The 17,840-nt window shown below is 36.4% G+C and overlaps 1 protein-coding gene and 1 long non-coding RNA gene across 3 annotated transcripts; both read right to left on the bottom strand.

The window, feature by feature from the left end:
- Positions 1 to 1,220: 1,220 nt before the first annotated feature.
- Positions 1,221 to 4,441, bottom strand: LOC121764647. Of its 2 annotated transcripts, none has more exons than XM_042160670.1 (2): positions 3,176 to 4,441; positions 1,221 to 1,407 (listed from the first exon to the last, which is right to left on the bottom strand). In XM_042160670.1, exon 1 carries the CDS (start codon positions 4,390 to 4,392, stop codon positions 3,742 to 3,744), a length of 651 nt encoding a protein of 216 aa, XP_042016604.1. In that variant the 5' UTR covers positions 4,393 to 4,441; the 3' UTR covers positions 1,221 to 1,407; positions 3,176 to 3,741. The 2 variants fall into 2 exon arrangements, with proteins under 2 accessions (XP_042016604.1, XP_042016605.1); XM_042160671.1 differs by lacking the exon at positions 1,221 to 1,407 and adding an exon at positions 1,696 to 1,981.
- Positions 4,442 to 8,818: 4,377 nt separating this feature from the next.
- LOC121765199 lies at positions 8,819 to 9,886 on the bottom strand. Its single transcript, XR_006042789.1, has 3 exons — positions 9,786 to 9,886; positions 9,417 to 9,500; positions 8,819 to 9,067 (listed from the first exon to the last, which is right to left on the bottom strand). It is a non-coding gene; the product is annotated as an uncharacterized LOC121765199 (long non-coding RNA).
- Positions 9,887 to 17,840: the final 7,954 nt, after the last annotated feature.

Here is a 17,840-nt window from a genome sequence, read left to right as displayed (position 1 = left end):
GGAGGAACAACCAAAAGAACCACCTGCACCACAACCTGCCCCGCGAAGGAGCAGGAGGAACAAGTGACCAACCATAGTGACCAGTTAGTTTTCTTTTTATTTTCAGTTTTTAGTTTTTCGTATTTTAATTGTGTTTTGTTGTGTTTTCAGGTAGTATAATCTGTGTAGTATGTGAGCAAACCCCTTTCATAACACTTAGCCTATGCAATAGTCTAAGTGTGAGAAGTAAAGGGTTTGCCATTTTTGGCGCATGTGTTTGTGTTTTCTGTTTTCTTTTTCGTATGCATGTCAACTCACACTTAGACTATATAATAGGCTAAGTGTGAGGAGTTTGTTGTATATATATGTTTAGGTTTGATGGTTTCTGTTTAGATTTTAAACTCTCCCACTTAGCCTATTATATAGTCTAAGTGTGAGAAGTTTTTAGTATAAGTATGTCTTGTTGTGTTTTGGTATGTCTGTGTGTCAGCCATACTGGCCATTACCTTTTTCCACTTCACAGCCTCATCTGAGGGCAGACACGTGTGAAGTGGGAGGGGGGAACGCAACGGAATACTCCACAAAAAGATACTCCCTCCGTCCACAAAAAATAGAGCACATTTATCATTTTTTGTTGTCCATGAAAAATAGAGCACATTTATCATTTTTGGTTGTCCACGAAAAATAAAGCACATTAAGAAAAAGAAAGTTTTCAACAACTTCTCTCCTACTTTTTTCCCTTCTCTCTTACTAATAATATGGACCTAACATTCCACTAACACTACTTCTCTCTTACTTTTTTCTCTGCTCTCTTACTTTACCAATTCCACATTAAAACTCGTGTCTTTCACAATGTGTCCTAATTTTTGTGGGTGGAGGGACTATAAACTATACTCCTTCATCCCACCGAAGATGACTTTTTTTGAGTTTGTCTCATCCAAAATGACCTATTACTAAAAATAGAAATACTTTATCTCTACTTTATTCTATCTCTCTTACTTTATTCTATCCACCTCACACACAAAATAAAACTGCATAAAATCACGTGCCGACTAAGGAAGGGGTCATTTTCATTGGGACGGATTGATTGACATTATAAAATTCAATAGAATTCTAAAAAATTTGTCACACCCGCATTTCCTAAGGATAGAAAACACGGTTGATCGCGACTAGGGGAGGATTAAAGAAGCGGGGGAGAAAGGGGAAAACAACATAACTCGACCATAGCTCGAATAAAATCAGAGTATGTCAACAATCAACAACTTAAAAATGAATATTATCTCAGCGTTACAAGAACTCAAAAAGACAACTACTCAGCGGAAGCATTTGAGAGAAGGAATATGCCACGTGTGAAGACATGACACATCCTAGACACTCAAATTTCTTCAATGGTCTTGCTCAACACCCACCGCACCCGTCACGCTCTACCTGCACATTTTTAAAAAGAAATGCAGGGCTGAGTACTTGATGCACTCAGTGGACACATGCCAAAATAATTTTCATAAAATATTGTGTCAGCATTTAAAAGTGAACTCAGGGTTTTATAAAAGACCAAGTCACCAAAACATTTCCTTGCTCAAAAGTATAGCTGCAGCCCATTTTTCTCTCTCCTTGTACCATATCTGAACCTCATATGTGAAACGAGAACGTTGCCACATTCTCGATCACTAGATCGGCCAACTCGAAAGATAGCGCACGATCCCCTCTGTGTACACTAGCTTGAATAGGGACTCACTCCCTAGACAAACCCGAATTCGATTAAACTCATAACTTCTAGTAGGGACTCACTCCCCACTAGGCGATCAGATAGGCACATCCTCAAAAATAAAATACGACATGACACAACATATTTGGAATTTAAGCACATAACTAATACATGAAAAATATTGCGTAAATTTAAAAGTAAGCCTACACAATAATGTACGATAGAAAGCCCACCTCAAACGCTTAACTCCTCAAACCACTTTCTGTTCCCAACCGCAACAACATGTACAAGTTCACCCTTTTTGAAACCGCATGATATGCAAAATTAGACTTTGCTAAATAAATTGCTTAGTTAAAACAATGCATGCATCCTACGTGTATGCTCAAATTATCCTTCGCCCATCACAAAGAAATATATGCATAAAGTCCTTATATTTTTCTAATTTAATTCTTCGCCACGTAATCTGCCCAAAATAATTCCCGCCTACGGCTCAAGCGTACAATTAACTAAAGTAGTCCACTAAAGAATTTATTTAGTATACCAACAAAAGTAAATAAACTAAATGAAAAGATATATACTCCCAAAACTAGAACACACATACATATATGTATTCCTAACCTTAAAGTCTTACCTGCTGAATCTAAATTGGTTCCATTATTAATCTATTTCCTCAAATAAATTCCAATTGGCTCATAGCAAAATAATGGCCGAACAAAAATATTAACATTGCCCAACAAGGCAAATAACTAAATAAACGAATTTAAAAACATATACTCCCAGCCACATATTCCTTTTTCTCAAAATTAGTCCAAGATAAGAATGTCATAATTAAACAAAAATTAAAGAGGGAAAAAGAGCCCGTAACATGAAATACTCCCACATCACACGTCTCTACCCTCTAGCTCTAGGAATCAATTCTACTCTCTCTAGTTCTCAAAGAACAAAACAATGCTCCCTATTTATTAAATTACTCCACCACCTACAGGTCTCTCTCTCTCAAATTTTATCTCAAAACAGCAACTTCCTCACTCTCTAAAATTCACCAAAATATTAGAAACAGAGTTCCCATCTTCTTCCTCTCCTTCAATCTCACTCTCTCTTTCTCTCTGTCATCTTCTACAATTCACCAAGACATAAACGATCCCAACTCTCCTATCTCCTTCTTCACTCCCTCGCAACAACAAGGAACCACAATCGGATATCTCTTCGGTCAATGTCGCAGCGCCGCTACTCCCAACGGTAAGTCCCTCTCCCCTTTTTCCCAAATCTAAATCTTTTACTATTTCCAATTGTTTGATTTCAGTTATTAATAGGCCGACAAAATTTGCAGAACTAAGATTGGAAGAGAAAACAAGAGAACAAGCTCTAATGATATTAAAGTTTGCAACTTTATCGTTCAAAATTTCCAGAAATTCAACAAGAGTCTAAGTTCGATTTCATGAACTACTATGAGGAATTGAATGCAGATACTACCAGGGACTGTGTATATACCTTCCAGAAGAGGCAAAACTTGCAGAAGAGGAGGTATTAACAAAATCGTGCTCTCTCGATTTCTCCTTCACACTTCACGGAAGATAAGAAAACTACAATGGAATGGCGTTGAAAATTGGCTAAGATTGTGGGAAGAGATATATAATAAATTATGTGGAGATTTGGTTTGTTGGAGAGATTTTAGGGAGTGGAGATATGGGGAAATCGTTTGGTAATGGGATTTGAGAGAAATATATTTGACCAAAATTTGACTGCTTGACTAGAATAAATAATTAATATTTTGGACTTCTAAAAAAATTCCATAAACTCTCAAAATAATATGAAACGATATTCGACTAAAAGTTTGACGATCATCCAAAAACTAACTTAAAAGAAATCGGAAAAGTCGGGGCGTCACAATCTACCCATCTTAACAAAAATTTCGTCCAGAAATTTGCATAAATAAAAAAAACGGTTCATAGTGTTCTCCATCTTATCTTCCCATTCTCAAGTAGCTTCCTCGTTATTGTCATGACGTTGTTGTCGGTGTGGGGGTGGGGGTGGATCTCCTCTTGGCCTGGCCTCAATTACTTGTAGTTGCGGGCGTTGTCTCTCATTGTTCTGTCTTGCCCCATTTCCATTATTATTGCTCGGGCATTCCTTGGCGAAGTGTCCATTCCCACTACACTTGTAACATCCACTTCTTCCACTCTGCATTCCCCAAAATGAAACTTAGAGCACTTGGCGCAGGGCAGAGTCCTATATTTAGCCCCTTGATGTCTTCTACCATACTGCAGGTTTCTGTTAGGTTGTTGCCTCTTGTTATCATATGGAGTCTGATCTCCGTCCCATTTCCTCTTATCTCGAGAGTTATGTTGTTGTTGTGGTGTAGGATTCGCTACCGTCTTATCCTTAGGCAGTGCCTCTTCCACATCTAAAGTGCAACTCAAAATCTCGAAGTATGTAATTCCTCTACGGTTGGCCACGGCTACCCTTATTTCGTGTCTAAGACCAGAACGAAATTTTTCAGCAATTTTCTCATCTGTGTCTACTAACTCGGATGCATATCGGGTCATTTCACAAAGAGCACGGTCGTACTTCGTCACCGTCATGCTTTCTTGTTTTAGGGTGTAGAACTCAACTATCTTTGCCCGTCTGTAGCTCATGGGAATGTACTTGTTGTACACCTCCTCCTTGAATTCATTCCATGTCAGCGCCTCACGGCGTGCGGGGTTCATTGTCCTTCGCTTAGTATCCCACCAAAAATCGGCAGGCCAAGTTAAAAGATATAGGAAAAGTCGGGGCGGTCACAAAATTAATATGGGAATGCATGATTAAATAATACTCCATCCATCCTATAAAAGATGTCACACTTGTAGAATGATATGAGATTAAAAGAACATTAGTTTTTATGTATTAAATGGAGAAAGAAAATGTAAATTTTATATTAATATAAGAATTTTTACAAAAAATGAAAATGTCACAATTTTTAGTAGGACAAACTAAAAAGGAAAGTGAAACATTTTGTATCAATATGTTAGGATTGATCCTGACATATTTAAAAACTCTAATTTAAGATTTGTAAAACTTAAGCAATACAATTCGATAAATTTGAAGCTATGCTTTAGAATATAAAATCTTTCTCATTAACGATTTATTTTTTTCTCAATTTTTTCTATTATTTTATTGTATTGAAAATAGTGTTCAAAAATCAAAATAATTGTAGTTCATTGGATCTTGTGACCTAATGGTTAGATTAATGTCACGTGTCATCTAATAACGTAGAAAATTTTAGTCTAGTAATGTAGCTAAGCTAATAATGTACTCACTACGTTCCATAGTAATGGAGACATTTCTTTTCGGCACGGAGATTAAGAAAGAGGTGTGTAATGTATTAAATAAAAAGATAATAAAGTAGGAGAGAGAGAAAAGTAAAGAGAATAAAACAAGAGAGGGAAAAGTAAGAGGGATAATGTGTTGACTTTTACTAAAAAGATAAATGACTCCACTACTATGAAACGTACCAAAATGGCAAAATGACTCTACTACTATGGAACGAAGGGAGTACTATTTTAGTAAAATAATGTAACTCATCTAATAATATAGCATCTTAGTCGAATAATGTAGCTTAACCCAACGATCCAATCTAAGGATCCAATGGTTGTGACTTGTTTGATGAAACATTATTTTACTAACCACACCACCACTGTACACACTACACTCAGTATACATATGTGATACATACTACAAATATTAAACACACAACAAATAAAATAACACAACACATGTGCAGACATAAAATAACACAACACATGTGCACACACTACAAATACTAACACAAAATACACAATTTATATGTTATACAACAAATATACACATAAAACACATAATTTATACATAACTAAATGGAATGCACATATTACATACATTTCACACATTTCACACAAAATACACATACTTTACATAGTATAAACAAAATACACACACTGCCCCCACGAAATACCCACATTATGCACACTTTACTCGGTACATATTGCGCACTATATACATAATATACATCATAGCACACTTTTCACATTGCACACAAAGTATAAACACCACGCACAACACACACAAAATGCATATACTGGTGAATACAAAAAAATAGACAATGTATACATCATAGCACACTTTTCACATTGCACACAAAGTATAAACACCACGCACAACACACACAAAATGCATATACTGGTGAATACAAAAAAATAGACACTATTCACTGCCCACACAATATACACGCAATTTATATATACATGGCACATACTATACAAATATGATAAATACACTAGACTTAGTATACATACGTGGCACATACTGTTTACAAACATTAAACACAATATAAATAAAACACACAAACACGACATAAATAAAACACACAAACACTAAATGGATTGCACATACTACACACATTATACACGAAATACACATACTACAAATACATACATAAAATTCACTATTTATACACTACCCAACAAATGCACAAATAAAATGCACAATTTATACATACATGTTACATACTACAAATATTAAACACGGTATAAGTAAAATACAGAAACACAATAAATAAAACACACACGCACACATAGCACACACACTACACACATATAACACACAACACTACAAATACATGCATAAAATACACTACACAACAAATGCACAAATAAATACACAATTTATACATACGTGTTACATACTACAAACATTAAACACGTTATAAATAAATCACAAACACGATAAATAAAACACACAAGCACACACTATACACCAATAACCATACTACATAATATAAAAAAATAACACAAACTGCATATGCATACAATACATCATAGCACAAAGTACAAAGTATATACAACCCTCAAATACGCACACTTTATACACATACATATTAAACAATCACTACACACACTATACACAAAATAAATCCAGAAAATACAAACATTATAGAAACACCACTTAGTATACATATGCTACACATATTAATATATACTATACAACAAATGTACATATAAAATACTATATTTATACATACGTACCACATACTATAAACATTAAACATAGTATAAATATATACACTACACATTAAATGGACGATAAAATACATAAACACAATATAAATAAAATACACTACACGCTAAATGGATTGCACATACCACACGCATTATAAACAAAATGCACACTAGTACGAAATTCACAAAATAAACACACACACACAAAAGAAAAGAACACACTTTACACACAATATATAGACAAAATACACTTTTTATACACTACACAATACATAATTTATACATACGTCGCACATACTACAAACATTAACCATGGTACAAAAAAGACACAAAGACAATATAAATAAAACACATACACACTATATCTACATAAAATGAACATACTACGCACTAAACAAAAAATAACACACATTTGATACACATTACGTACTATATGCATACTATATATCATAATACAAAGTTCAAATTGCACACAAAGTATATATACCACGCACAATATACATACAACGCACATGCTGCTTATTACACAAAAAAACACACATTCTATACAGACCAGACACACGCAAGACATTATAGACATACTACACACACTATACACAAAATTCTTGCGCTGCACACGCACGCATAAACAAAATACATGCGTTGCAAACATAGATGCACACTACATATATTGTACATCATACTTAAACTATACACAAAATATACACTCGTACATAATAAACAAACTGAACACACTACAAAAAAAATAACAAAATATACTCAATGTATACTATACACACAATATACATGCCCTGCACACACTTCACACAAAGTATACATACACTACAAAAAGTATTCCTAAACATATTATACATTACACATAAAATTCACACACTATACACAAAATACACTACACGTAAAATTCACACACTATACACAAAATACACATAGTGTCCGCACACAACAAAACACACTACATATACATACAATACATCATAGCACAAAGTACAAAGTATATACAACACTCAAATACGCACACTTTATACACATACATATTAAACAATCACTACACACACTATACACAAAATAAATACAGAGATTACAAACATTATAGAAACACCACTTAGTATACATATGTTGCACATATTTATATACACTATACAACAAATGTACATATAAAATACTATATTTATACATACATACCACATATTATAAACATTAAACATAGTATAAATAAAATACACTACACATTAAATGGACGATAAAATACATAAACACAATATAAATAATATACACTATACGCTAAATGGATTGCACATACCACACGCATTATACACAAAATACACACTAGTACGCAATTCACAAAATAAACACACACAAAAGAAAATAACACACTTTACACACAATATATAGATAAAATACACTTTATACACTATAAATACACAATTTATACATACGTCGCACATACTACAAACATTAACCACGGTACAAAAAAACACAAAGACAATATAAATAAAACACATAAACACTATATCTACATAAAATGAACATACTATGCACTAAACAAAAAAATAGCACACACTTCATACACATTACATACTATATACATACTATGTATCATAACACAAAGTTCAAATTGCACACAAAGTATATATACCACGCACAATATACATACAACGCACATGTTGCTTACTACACAAAATAACACACATTCTATACAGACCATACACACGCAAGATATTATAGACATACTACACACACTATACACAAAATCCATGCGCTGCACACTCACGTATAAACAAAATACATGCGTTGCAAACATAGATGCACACTACATATATTGTACATCATACTTGAACTATACACAAAATATACACTCTGTACATAATAAACAAAATGAACACACTACAAAAAAACACAAAATATACTCAATGTATACTATACACACAATATACATGCACTGCACACACTTCACATAAAGTATACATATACTACAAAAAGTATTCCTAAACATATTATACATTACACGTAAAATTCACACACTATACACAAAATACACATAGTGTCCGCACACAACAAAACACACTGCACTACATACACTATACACAAAATACATAAAATATACACACTGCTTGCTCTACACAAATACACACAATTTACACATACATACAAAAAAACATTACACACTGCCTGCACTACACAAAATACATACAGAAAATACAAACCCTATAAACATACTTCATGATGAATGACAGATAATTTGAAGCATATAAGACGGCATTTGTCAAGAGCTTTGTATTAAGCTCAAGTTGCCCCTTGGAGGGAGTTATTGGAGGGAGCATTTAACTGTCTTGAATCTATACCAAGCTTTTTTCCGCAATGCAGGAACCTATACAAAACAAATGACCATGATAGCACCAAGTAAGGAAAAATGAATAAAATGACAACTGTTCATATGTATAGCACAAAAAATCTTTCTCAAAGTGCAGATATTGCAATGCTTAATGTACAGTAAATACTACAAACAATGTTATAGACCAATTGCGGCTATGCATTACTAATAAGTTAAAAATCACAAGAAAAGGTTGTACAAAACTCGTTGGTTTTTCAATGTAATTGTAACAATAGATCAAAAGGGTCTGGGAAATCTTTTTCTATTATAAATGCAATGAACATTATTTATCTCTCTGAGAGTTATGATAAAAACTGCATGATGCTTTGATTTTAGAAACCAATACCTCGAGTCCAACAAACTTTGCCATATCCTGAGTTGCCATTGCTGGCCAACTCATCCAGGTATGTTTATACAGAGTTGCAAAAAACTGCAGCAGAAAAAATCACACTTACTTTATAGAATTAAGGGTCTGTTTATACAACCACACCAAGCACAAGTACAAAGCATTACTAATAAGTAGTTAAAAATCACAAGAAAAAGTTGGAAAATAATTAAGTTTATTTTCAGAGTACAAAACTTGTTTTTTCAATGTAATTGTAACAATAGATCTAAAGGGTCTAGGAAATCTTTTTCTATTATAAATGCAATGAACATGTATCTCTCTATAGTTATGACAAAAACTGCATGATGCTTTGATTTTAGAAACCAATACCTCGAGTCCAACAGAGTGTGTGCCATATCCTGAGTTGCTGTGTTGCTGGCCACCTCATCCAGGTATGATACACTTTCAGCTTCACAGTGTTGCAAAAGCTGTAGTAGAAAAATTCATACTTACTTTAAAGAATTAAGGGTCTGTTCATACAACAACGCCAAGCACAAATACAAGCACATAAAAATTTTAAGTGTGCTAACTTTACCCAGCAGCTCTAAGATTTAAAGACATATATCAACTATCTTAATTGGAATGCAAACTCATAATAGATAAAACTTTAGATTTAGTGGGAGATACAGCCATGTATAAGAAATATTTCAGAGCGATAACTTTAAGTCTACGGTCTGAACAGAATCAGGAACACCTCCATTCCCCACTACTCCTTAATATAATAAATATGTCACAGGAGACGAAAGCAAATAATAAAGAAACAAAAGGGTAAAAGGAAAACGATGAAAGTAAACCGGGAATTGAGAAAGAATTCAGAAGTGTAGATTTAGTTAACTAGTGGAGATAAGTTAAATGTTGCTGATTAATAGAACTTGTAATTGCTAACTCATAACAAGGAAGAAATCCTGAGTGAAAGCATGGGAAACCCAAAAGATCAAGATAACGTGTAACAGAATTAAAATTTATAAGACAGTACATCCAATCCCTCTACGGGAGTTTCTGGTAAAACTTACAAACTCATTCTAGCTTTCACAATGGCTGAACCCAAATTTTAAGATAAATTCTTAAAGGGGATAACACCAATCTACAAATAAGCAAGTGATGGCCTGCTCTTTCAACCAAGAATGTTTGGACATCACAAGAAGTTTAATAGCTTCCAAATCAAGAAGTGAACCCATATTCTCATAAACCCAAATCTAACTCCCTAACATATCTACCCAAACAGGAAGATAAAATTTGTAAATTGGAAAATTAGTGGAAACTTACCTAAGCCGAGAAGTCCACGGCTAGAGTATGACAATGACAATGTAGCCGAGATGGCTAGAGTATGACACCGACCGAAGCGACTGCTCAGTGGATCCTGGAGCGCCTCTCACCGCTCGGCGAGAATCAGCAGCAACGAAATCAGACGGCGAGTCCATGAGGAGGTCGATGGTAACATGTATCCCGTCTAGACAATTAAATAAACACTGACATACAACAAAGACAGTGAAATTCCAAAATGGGAACACAAAATACCAGAAAAATACAAATAAAAAGGGAAAAAGACAATGACGCAAAGAAATTTAACAAATTAAAACTCCATAATTCACCTTTTTCTAGCTTAATTTGCACGCATGATCACACACTACAAGTTCGCCCCCAACTAAACCAATTCAATTTACAATTCAATTAGGGAGAAAGATGAGAAGAAAAAAGGAGAAAAGACCCACGACGGAAGGGCGGAAGGCGACGGGTTCGCGCAGCTGGCGGCGGCGGCAAGGCCGCGAGTCAGGGGCCACCCGACGCCGCCCACGAATCCAGACCAGCGACCTGCTGCAGGAGACGACGACGGTCTGATGATGGCGAGTAGCAGCCGCGGTGGGGACCAAACTCCGAGACAGCCACGTCCTCGGCTTTCTTCTCCGGGCGAGCAGGCCGGGGGCGTGAAATCTGCGAGGGCTATGACTCTTGGTGTGGGGAAAACACGAGTCGATTCCGCCAATTGAGAGAGAAAGAAGGAGATGGAGATGGAGATGGAGATGGAGATGGAGAGGGAGAGTGCAGTGCCGTTGGAGGAGGGAGATAGAGGCACCGCTTTTTCATGTAGGGTTTCTAGGTAATTTTAATGAGAAATTTCGCGTTTCTAGGTAATTTTAATGAGAAATTTCGCACAACCTGACAGGAGGTGGAGGCCAGAGCAGGGTGAGTGAGAGAGAGAAGTTGCGGTGGTGATATGCTAGAGACGAGTTTCGCCGGAGATGAGAGAGTCAGATTTTTGGGAGAAAGAGAGATGCATCCTAATTTGGAATTGTGAGAATATAGAGGGAAAGAGAGTGGGGATTGAGAGAGGGGGAGAATCAGCGACGGTGGTGGTGCCGAGTTTCGCCGGAGAGATGGACCGTTAGAGTCTTCAAAATAAGTTAAGTAGATGGAGTATTTGAAATGGGAGAGAAGGATGGGAGAGGTACAGTCTTCAAATTTGAAATAGATGGGAGTGGTGCGGATTTTCAAATTTTAAGTTTGTAGGATTTCAAAATAAAATTTAGATAGTTAAATCTTTTTTTTTCTTTGGTAATTTCATTTTTAATTACATAAAGTTAGTTTAATAATATGATTGTATTCCATTTTTTTCAAATATATCAGAAAACTAATCTAAATTGAAATTAGAAATTATATTCAACTGAAATTATGTAACAGAATTAGGAGACCCGATCTTTTATTTCTTAAATATATATTTCACTATGAATTTAAATTGATTAGGAATTAATTAATTTCTCAAATAAAATAGTTAATTTTTTATTCAATTATAAATTTAATTTGGATATAAAACTTTGGATGATAATTAAATTTTCCAAGTAAGTCCATGTTTAGATTAACAATAGATTTTTTTTTAAAATCTTTTGCTGTTATTTTAATTTATTAGTTTTTATTTCAATTATCACTTTTATAAACTTTTCTCAATGGAAGGATACAATATTTTAAGTTTTAGATTTAGCATTTTGATTTTTTAAAAATTATATTTTGCAAACTTGCGTTTCTCTATTACAAACATTGTAAAATGGCTAATTAATATCACAAACAAACTCGCTTCGTATTGGAGCACAGCATGGGAGGCTAAAACGTTTCTTGTGTAGACACGGTTTTGTTCATCTATGTTTGTTAGAGCATCCATTACGCTGTTCCCCACCGTTCCTTAAACTACTATTTACGGGCCCCACTGTACTTTTTTACTCTATTCCTTAACTAAGGAACAGAACCTGCAACCCTCCGTTTCTTATTCGTTCCTTAACCGTTCCTTAAATTACTATTCATTCAATTTCATTTTTTATTTTTATTTCCAACCCAATTCAATTAAAACAAACACACTTCATTACATAAAATAAACTTACAACATAAAATTCGTAAAAAAAACATAATTTAATAATTTCCTAAAAAATAAAAGTACACAATTTAATAATTTCATCCCCAAAGTTTTCCCAAATGTACTCAATTAGATCCTCTTGGAGTTGGGTGTGGGCGCTAGAGTCGTGTGTCCTTGCACGAATAGATAATCGTTCTTGTATAGACGGATGCGCTCCACTTCGAGGCGGACTACTTGCGGTTGAGCTTCCGGGGGATTCGTGGTCGAACCAATTTCCCGCCCCGGGTCCTTCGTCTTGGACAATCATGTTGTGCAAGATTATGCACGTATACATGATGTCGACCATGCTCTCCATGAACCACGTACGAGCCGGGGCTTTGATGATGTTGAAGCGCGCTTGGAGTACCCCGGACGCCCTCTCCACATCCTTGCGAGCAACCTCTTGCTTTTGCGCAAAAAGAGCTTGCTTTGGGTTCGCAGGCCTGCTGCACGTCTTCACGAAGGTAGGCCACTTCGGGTAGATGTCGTCGGCGAGATAGTACCCCATTTTATAAAGCCGGTTGTTGGCGATGAAGTTGATGGCCGGCGCTTTACCATCCAAAACTTCGGTTAAGAGGTTGGAGTGGTGGAGCACGTTTACGTCGTTGTTCGACCCGGGGACCCCGAAGTACGCGTGCCAGATCCAAAGTCGGTAGTCGGCAAAGGCCTCGAGTATAACGGTTGGGTGGGTGCCTTTGTGGCCGCTCGTGTAGGACCCCCTCCACGCCACCGGGTAATTCTTTCATTGCCAGTGCATGCAATCGACGCTGCCGAGCATCCCGGGGAATCCGTGCACTGTTTCGTGAAGGTTGAGCAGGAACTGACAGTCGGTCGTGCTTGGCCTCCGGAGAAATTCATCGGTGAAGGCTGACCGGACGCCTTTGCAGAATTTGAGCAAGCACAGTCGCCCAGTGGTGTCTCCGATGTGGAGGTATTCGTCGAACATGTCGGTCGTTTGTCCCGTCGCAAGCTTGCGGATTGCTGCAATACATTTTTGCAGCATCGTGTGGCTGTGACGGCCGACCGCGTCGAACCCTTTCTAGAAGAACTCTTCCCGGGCTGCCAAAGTATTCGCGATGTGGAGAAATAGCGATTTCCCCATGCGGAAACGGCGACGGAAGTACGTATCTCTCCAAACCGGGTTATTGCAGAAGTAGTCGTGTAGCACCCCGGAAAATTGTGACTTTTTTTTATTATTATTTTTTATTTGATGGCTTATTTTATTTTAATTAATGTGGATGTTGAATGAGAATTTCTTTTGTGGAAATTGAGTCTCTATGTGTTTGAGTTAATTATGTGAAACTAGTTGTTGTGAGTTATGTGAGTTAATGTGATTAAGCTTCCAGAGTGTGAATTAAATTAAATGGGATAATGCATAATCATTCTAGCCATTTTATTTGAAATTTTCGGCCCTTTCTATTTATTGGAAGAAATATTCTCTTTCTTGGATTTAATTAATTGTTTTGGGATATTTATCCAAATTAAATCCTACCATACCTTGCCAAATCTTTTCTTATCCTATTTAAATTAGGATTTAAATTATTTCGTTGTGGAAATAATCCTCAAAATTTCGACCCCTCCCTATTTTCTAAAGGGATTATTATTTTGTTCCTATTTTGTGGGATTCTTTCTCTCCAAATAAATTTGATTTGAACCATATCTCCATTTAATTAGTCAAAAATCCCACAACCCATTTTTTTTCTCTCTAAAATACACGCCTACCTTTCCTATTTTTCTTCCACAAATTTTAATTGTTTTATTTAAGTGGGGGAATAAATCCTTGAATATAAATAGAAAACCCTAACCCTATTCCCTCATTCACACGCCTCCCACTCTTCCTCTCCTCCCCCACACGTTTTTCTCCTCCCCTCCCATCTCTGTCAAGTGCTCCAAATCAATTCTTCATTCTTGCTTCGATTTGGAGTTTGAAACTCAAGATTCGTTGAGGAATCGAACCACTCGTCGTTTCTACCGATTGTTTTTCAAGAGAAAGGTATACTTTGAATCATCCTTCTCATTCTTATCATTGAATCCATATATTTTGAACCTCTCATGCATATAGTGAGTGTAAAGATCATAGATCTCACAGTTAATCGGTTGGGATTGAGGGTTACATGAGAAAATATATGTGTATGCGTTTATTGATGTGGATGAATGAACTTGTGGATGATTCGTTGGTGAATGATATGTGAATATATGAGAACATGGTGGTGAGATCTTTTTAAAGCATGATTATGTGTTGGAAGCATGAATATATGTGTTTGGATGAATGATAGATAAACCCTAATTCGAATTTGTGAAGCATGAAAACTGTGGTTTTCGGACAGTAGATTCCGACGTATATTTGACCAACCAAACGATCTTATTTTGGCACGAATTTTTAACTGAGTAAAATTTGAGATGTCTTCTGTGTGTTGTATAAATATCAGCCTCTTTTGACAAAAAATGAATTTTTAAAGTAAATTGTGCAGTTCTGTCAGAAATTGTATTCTCATCCAGTGAGTTTCGTTTTTGATTCGACCAACCTAAAGATGTAATTTTGATGTGAAATTTGAATTGGATAATCATTGATGTGTCTACTATATTGTGGTAAAATTTCAGCTCCAACGGAGATTGGATGGATTTTTAATGATTTTTACAAAACGACCGTGCAGTTCTGCCAGATTTCTATCATTTGTTGTCAAGTTTTGAGTGAATAAATGATACATGTGTGATTAATGAACGTATCTTATGGCGTGGTTATGTGTTATACGTTGAGGTATACTATGGGGTGTTTCCTTATGTTGGTGAACGTTTGGGATGTGTAATTTAAGAAAACGATAAAAGGAACGATAGGACATGCATGATAAATTGTATTGATGGAAGGTTGATTGTGTTGTATTATGTGGTTATGATGTTGATAAGGATTGTTGTGCGTACGTGGGTACGAAGAGCATGGATTTCAATAAAGTTGTGAACCGTGTTTGTAAGCAATCGAGGTGGGCTTTCTTTTACTAAATTCTTTTATGTTTCGAAATAAGATTGTGGAGCTATAATGGTGGTTTAAAGTGTTATGTCATGCCATGATTGTTTTGATGTTGAGATTGTTTCCTGATGCCTAGTTCGTTTGAGCTTGCTCCGTTAGGCTATATGGCTATGTTGAGATTGTGCTTGATGCCTAGTTTGTGAGTTCGCTCCATTAGGCTATAGGGCTATGATAAACGAATTCGGGTCTGAGTAGGGCAGCAAACCCTATCAGGCTGTGTACACAGAGGGGATCGTGAGCCGTCCTTGCTAGTCGGCCGGTCTCGTGGGCGAATAGTGTGGCCACACTTTCGTCGCACTATGGTAAGAGGATGTGATTGATTGATTGATTGATGAGAAAGTGGGGAGATTGTTTTGTCTGGCCAGACTATGAAAATGTTTTTGTGTTTCGATGATATTTCTTAGCTACATGTAAAACTCGAGTTCACTGGTATGAATGACATAACTGTTATAAAATGTTTTCGGCATGAGCCCATTGAGTACAACAAGTACTTAGCCCTGCATTTCTTTTTAAAATTTTGCAGGTTGAGCGGGATGTTGCGATGGATGTTGAGTGAGCTTTAGGAATTCTCGGATGCGTCGTGTCTTCATACATGGACGTCATCCTATGACTCTCCTTTGATACTTGTTTTTCCGCTGCCTTGTTTCGAATCGTTCTTGATAAAGTCTTTCATTTTTTCCCACACTACGTTATGACATTATTTACCTTGAGACATTAATCCGTTGTTTAACTATTCGATAGACCAAAATATTTCTTGTTGAAGTTAATTGGGTTTTCATATTCAATCTCGTCCTTTATTGTTGTCTTTCATTGCGTCCCCCTTTTCTTCCCCGCTCCTTAGTCCCTCCCCTCGTCACGTTTTCCCCGTCTTCACTATCCTTAGTAAGGGCGGTCGTGACAAAGTGGTATCAGAGCTTCGTTCTTTCGCTCTGGTCCGAGAGTCTTCTTTCAGATTAAGTCTAGATTAGTACCCCTAGACTAAAAGTGTCACGAAGGCTCAACATCCAAAACATCGCGCTCAACTAAAGAAAGTGAGGTATGTTTTAAGTTGTTGAAAGAATGTGAGATCGATGTATAAAATTGATGATGATATGATGAGAATGTTTTGGCAAGTGTACGCATGTGAATAAACGTTATGTGTGAATATGATATTGTGATAGTGTGATTATGTGGAATATAAGCATGATTGGCAAGATGATCTAAGCACGTGTTGTATGTGCGAATATGATATTGTTATGGTATGATTATGTGGGACATGAGCATGAATTACATGATGTCATAAGTATGTGTTATGTGTGAAAGTACTACGACGTAAGCATGTGAACATAGGAAGCCTTAGGATGGCCTCAAATTTGGTGATGTGTGACGAACTCTAGATCTATCACAAATAACGAGAGGAAATATATGTTGGAAAACCTTCGTCTTCGCGTAGATGGCACGGATAAAACAACCCGCACACGAGGGCGCTCAATATAGTGTCAGAGTGCGACGAATGCAAGGAAGTTATGATTTTGATAACAACGAATACTAACAACGATGCTAACATGTGTTTTTGGATCAGAATGCCACCGAGACGCAGAGGGAAGAGGGTGTCATCACCCGTAGGAGGTCTAATTGATATTGTGCAAACTTGCCCGAACGTAGAGTTTGTTTTAGGAGAGTTAGGAGTAGTAGCTTATCTTTTACACGTCATGCCTTTGGAGAACGTCGACATAATTTTGGGAATGGATTGGCTTGCCGAGAACCACGCGACGATCCACTGCAAGGAGAGACAAATTTCCTTTCGAGCCCCTGGCAAAGAGCCGACTATCTTGTATGGAATCTCCATGAACCGACGAACCTCCATAATCTCCTCTTTGCGAGCAACCACGATGATCAGAAAAGGGCGTTCGACGTATCTTGTGTACTTGAATGGAGAGGAGAAGAAGGACTTGAAGGTGGAAGACGTGGCCGTAGTATGAGACTTTCCCGACGTGTT

The sequence above is a fragment of the Salvia splendens genome, chromosome 14 (assembly GCF_004379255.2).
Source record: "Salvia splendens isolate huo1 chromosome 14, SspV2, whole genome shotgun sequence".
In the NCBI taxonomy this organism is placed as follows: domain Eukaryota; kingdom Viridiplantae; phylum Streptophyta; class Magnoliopsida; order Lamiales; family Lamiaceae; genus Salvia; species Salvia splendens.
Note: the sequence above shows the minus strand (reverse complement) of the source record. Positions and strands in the feature narration are given on the sequence as shown.